The sequence below is a fragment of the Oncorhynchus masou genome, chromosome 18 (genome assembly GCF_036934945.1).
Source record: "Oncorhynchus masou masou isolate Uvic2021 chromosome 18, UVic_Omas_1.1, whole genome shotgun sequence".
In the NCBI taxonomy this organism is placed as follows: Eukaryota; Metazoa; Chordata; class Actinopteri; order Salmoniformes; family Salmonidae; genus Oncorhynchus; species Oncorhynchus masou.
The window spans coordinates 20,419,110-20,424,309 of NC_088229.1; the positions used below are offsets into that span (position 1 = coordinate 20,419,110).

General features: G+C 39.9%; 1 protein-coding gene across 1 annotated transcript; it reads left to right on the forward strand.

The window, feature by feature from the left end:
• Positions 1 to 464: 464 nt before the first annotated feature.
• On the forward strand, positions 465 to 4,820 carry LOC135504158 (DAZ-associated protein 2-like). Its single transcript, XM_064922491.1, has 4 exons — positions 465 to 646; positions 1,515 to 1,633; positions 1,762 to 2,004; positions 2,262 to 4,820. The coding sequence occupies exons 1-4, from the start codon at positions 634 to 636 to the stop codon at positions 2,388 to 2,390; spliced, it is 504 nt and encodes a 167-aa protein (XP_064778563.1). The 5' UTR covers positions 465 to 633; the 3' UTR covers positions 2,391 to 4,820.
• Positions 4,821 to 5,200: the final 380 nt, after the last annotated feature.

The window sequence follows — 5,200 nt, forward strand, 5'->3', positions numbered from 1 at the left end:
TTGACCTGAGCCGGGGTGTACCGGTCTATGGCCCGTGACGTAAACGGGCATAATTCGAACAGGAATGTGCGTCGCTCGGTCATGTTGTCAATAAAGCGGCATGGTGCGTCGTCCTGAAACAAATCTCTTTTCCATAAAATATATCAGAATTTTTAAACTAGAGTTCTTAATTTGGAAAGCAGATAACGCGTTTTTATCAAAGCAATCCCTTTTGCATGGGAAAACAATGAATCCTACTCATTAGTCCACGTGCTTAATCTAGCCTAGGCTATATCACTTTTGTTTTGAGCCGATTACACCGTGGGTTTTGTACGGGGCACACCTGGCTCACACCCGGGAATCATCCCGGCCCCAACACGAATAGAATTACATTCACCCAAAGCAAACACCTCCAAACTGGGTAATCCGGGACAGATAATCGAATCCCCCCCCCATTGAAGGGAGCCCACATTACGTAGCTAACTGCATCCACATCACAACAATCAGAAGATCCAGAGAAAAACAAGGAAGTGAACGGTCACGTAACTCAACTGTTATCTCCGTTTTTAGTATTAAAACGGTCCTGATAGAAAAATACATACAACTTCAGAATCATCGTCTTCGACTCAGAAAACCACACACCAATTCAGGACAATGAACAACAAAGGTAATTTAGCTAACGTCCAAAATCATTGTTGAATAAGCTAGCTAACCGCGGCTAACGTTAGTTAGCTGCAAGCTAGACTGCGCGGTCTACCTGGCCGTCGTCGTTGGTGTTTTCATTATGAATTAGATAAATAGCTACAGTTGTTTAAATTGTAAGAGTCGACCGGTAAGTAGCCAGCTAGCTTATATATGTTGCCAAATACGTAACGTTAGCTAGCTAGCGTTTGTTACAGGCTATTTAGCGCGTAGCCGCGTACACTGACCTCAACCATGAATACAACACTATTCAGCTAACGAGTTAACAGTAGGACCTGTCATAGTCACTTATGTAAATTGATTAACTGTATTGTTCTGACTATATTAACGTGGCCAACTGTAATCATTATATTGAAGAAGGAAGTATTTCTCTGTTCTGTTAGCCAGTCATGGGTACATTTCTTTTGTTAGAACGGTCTGTTGTAGATTAACCTAATGTAGCAGGCGTAAAAAGACGCCTGAGCGGAGTTCCCACATCCGTTTCAGTGGAAACGGAAGTTTGGTAGAAAATACTGTTGTTCCCATTAGACAACACAGCCACAAAGTCAAAATTGCCCATCGTACGATTTCATTGAATTATTTTATTTTTTAAGGTTAGGTTCTGATTTTAAAGATAAATTGTAGAAAGTAACGGTGTTTATGACTATGGCTGTGTTAACTAGTGACGCCCATATTGTATCCCTGAACTAGACAAATCTGTTTTATTCCGACCCCACGAAGAGTGGTCGTAGATTAACAATCTGGCATTCAATAATGTTTTGCAATTGTGTGACGTTTGAGTAAAACAAAGTGTTGGTAGTGATAATAGCATAATATTATTTTGTGTATCACAGGTTCCTATCCCCAGCAAGCTGTGTACCCACAGCAGAGCAGTGCACCCATCTACCCCCCTGCTATGCAAGTGTCTCCTCAGGCACCCCCTTACACAGACGCACCACCTGCATACTCTGAGGTAACCATTTATACTTGGAATAAATGTGTTATCTACTTTTGTGAAGATTATTCACAATAATACCAATACAAACAAACTGACAGACTGTCTAACACTCCCCCTTTCATCCTCATTCCATTACTCCAAAGATTTATCAGCCCAGGTATGTGCACCCATCTCAGGCTGGCCAGCTACAGCAAATGGCCCAGTACCCTGGCACTCAGATGTACATGCAACTGCCCCAGTCCATGGCTGTTGGACCAATGGGCCACAACGTCCCCATGGCATACTACCCCATGGGAGCCATGTATCCCCCTGGCTCCACTGTGCTAGTGGAGGGAGGATATGATGCTGGTGCTCGATTTGGTCAAAGCAACAGTGCTTCCATCCCTGTGAGTATCCACAAAACACCATGCCTATATCAGGGGTGTCAAGCTCAATTCCTGGTGGGTGGCGTGTTTGCTGGTTTTTGTTGTTTCCTTTCAGTTTGTGTCTACTTAGACAACCACGTGAGGGGAAAGTCATCGATAACCATAATAAGTTCAAGGAAGGAGCCAAGTATATTGCCTGTGTTGTTGATTAACAGATATTGGTAAAGTTACTCATGCATGTGACTATTTCTTTCTCACCTCACCTAAACACATCACAGCCCCCACCTCCTGGCCACATGCCTAATGCAGCTCAGCTGGCCGCCATGCAGGGTGCCAACGTCATGATGACACAGCGCAAGAACAACTTCTTCATGGGTGGTTCCAATGGTGGGTACACCATCTGGTAACAGCCAGCATTTGCCACAACTTCTCCCCATACTCCTCTCCCTCATTCAAAATGATGACTCCCTCTCCTGTCCCATCCGCCAACCCCTTTCGGGCTGCTTGGCCATGCCACAATACTGATATCACTTAACGGAATGTAATACTTTAGAGCCCCGATAAAAGGTACAGTACTCCACTTTCGATCCAGGGTCAGTCTTAATTACTTATTCATAATTTGGGCTTCTGAACCGGTTCCCTGACCTTACAAGGATAGTGCTGCTGTCTTCAGTCAAAACACATTTCATATGTTACTGGCTAGATTTTCTTTTTGAGTGAATGACATCGATTTAAACTCTTAACTGTCACCATTTTTGTACTTTATTATTTCAGTTTTTCATGTTTATTTGGACTCGGCCTCATGTCTTCCTCACAAAGAGTGCTAATGATCCAAGCAGTGCATCACATATACTTTAGTTTTTTTCTTTTTGCTGTTGCATGGCATGTTGAATATGCCCAGTAGGCCTATCTAAAAAATCTGTTTCTCCGGCCACCGGATTGTAGTATAATAGAATACTGGTATGTTAAACAAGAACCAAAACAAACAAGAATGGATTACAAAATTCTAACCAGACTATTACATGCCATGGTGGTTTACTGTACCTTCTTGGGCAACTGTAGATGAACATAATCGGGTGCCAAACAGCACCGTGACTTAAATAAAAGCGAATTAACTTAAAATACTTAAGAACGAAATTCAGTGTGATTTTCCAAATTGAGATTTGGATCACCGAAAGGGTTGGTTGGCTTTACATTTTTGCAGTTATATATATATATTTTTCCCCCCTAAGTCGGATACCCAGAGTTGAACATCATCCCAGTGTTTCGTTAAGTAAAATAATGGCACCCACAACCTGTTCTTAAAACACAAAGTACTGTCATGTAGGGTAGAATAACCTACTAAGATCAGTAGGTTTTAAGGGCTGCAGTGTTATGAAACCTTTGCGGGTTAAATTAAAATATAACTAGTTTGTTTATTTTCTGTCTCATCTTCAAGTGATTTGTTTGAATCAATTACTAGTTACTTACTTTGTAAGTATAACCACGGAGATGGTTGTACCAAAGATATGGTCTAGATTGCACTACAAAATGTTTGATTGACTTAATTATAATAATTCAAATATGGCACATTTTAAAAGGAAACATATCAAACAGTGATGATGGGTTTGAAGGTACTTAAGACCTTCGATCTGGCATTTGTTGCTGTATTTTGTAAGGGGGTGATTAAATGTTTAATGTAATTGTGACTAGGTGGTTCTGCATGCCTTTTTGCACTTTTGCTCTGTACAACTTTGAATTTTGTGAAGATATCATTGCTAATTTTTTATAGAAATGCCACAATTTAATTTATGTACACTTCTGGAAATGATAGATTTTGCTACTTGTTTTTAGTTCAAATGCTAATAACCTGCAAATACAGCGCGAGGCAAAGGCTACTCTTTCCTGTACAACTTATTGAAGGAATTTCATTGAAGTGTCTTTTCACTCAGGTTGAGATTCCTAAATGTTTTAGGACTGCAGCAAATCACTTGCATATGGTTCCCCTTACCCGACTTTTTAATTGTAGTGTTAAGCCACACCATTATTTATGAATACGCATTGTGTCAGTCGAGCTTACACAACTGTTTCTTTTCCAATACACTTATGTGCGCTGCTTATTAAACTACCGTATAACCTTTTTAGGTCATATCTAACACTAGGTTTGATCCAGTTTGTGAAAACGCCTAGATTCAAGAATTTGATATTTTGGTTTAAACATTAACATTCAGTGCAATTTCTTTATTTTTCCGTATGTAATGCAACTCATGTCTTGTATGTTATGATCAAAATTCATGTGTCACTGGGTATCCGACTTAATAGCCTAGATTTGATAGTTGTGGCCCTCCATTAAAACATGTAGTCCTCACTGAAATGTGAATTCCAGGTTACTTTGGTCAGTTGATCAGCTGTCTGGAAACCTGCTAGCCTAGCATGCAACCTGTTTGCACATTGTATCATCAGACTGCATTTGCTCTTGGTTACAGTGATCATATGACTAGCTACCAATCCAAACATGGTTGTCATGTCACTCATTTTGCACAGCTGTAAATGTGTATCCCATTCCCAAACACACTGATGCATCATAGGGTTTAAAAAAGGGGTCACAGCTTTCAAAATGTGAACAAAAAAGGCTTATACAATTTGTTTTGTTTCTTTCTGTCCCAGAACTGACTCATGTTTATAACGCAGCTTAGACCTAGCAATATGATGTACCGTAATGCTTACCAGTAGATGCCATGCCAACCACAGCCAGTGTGGAGTAAAAGTTTCTGTTGAAGGATTTATGGACATTTATAGTTCAGGGATTCTCTTTAACATTTTTATAATATGGATATGTATTAAAGTGATTTGATGGACTACAGTACTTTCTTTTAAGATTAAGTGTCACTTTGGTTTGAGACATGCGTCTGGAAGAAAACTCTGGTGCAGTTAACTTTTTATACTAAACAACATTTAAGGTGACAAATTTAGAATAAAGGATATTTTGGAAATTTGAAATGCTACCTGTTCCGAGTGCTTTTCCATCATTTATAAAATCAGATTTGTGTCATGCATTAGGACTCAAGCAGCCCTGTATAAATCATAAGAGGTGAAGAAATGTTTCGTGCATAAACACCTATGGCTTATAGCTAGCTGGATTAAGGACATTGAACACAGTGATTAAAAACTAACAAGCTTTATTGCCATGTCAGACCTGCAGTCTCAGATTGAGGTCTTTCATGCCACTTACTGCCTT

What these genes read in the sequence shown, in the direction of transcription:
- LOC135504158 (XM_064922491.1), top strand. An exon ending in CACCACCTGCATACTCTGAG is followed by an intron (nt 1,634 to 1,761) that starts GTAACCATTTAT and finishes ATTACTCCAAAG; the next exon opens with ATTTATCAGCCCAGGTATGT. An exon ending in GCAACAGTGCTTCCATCCCT is followed by an intron (nt 2,005 to 2,261) that starts GTGAGTATCCAC and finishes AACACATCACAG; the next exon opens with CCCCCACCTCCTGGCCACAT.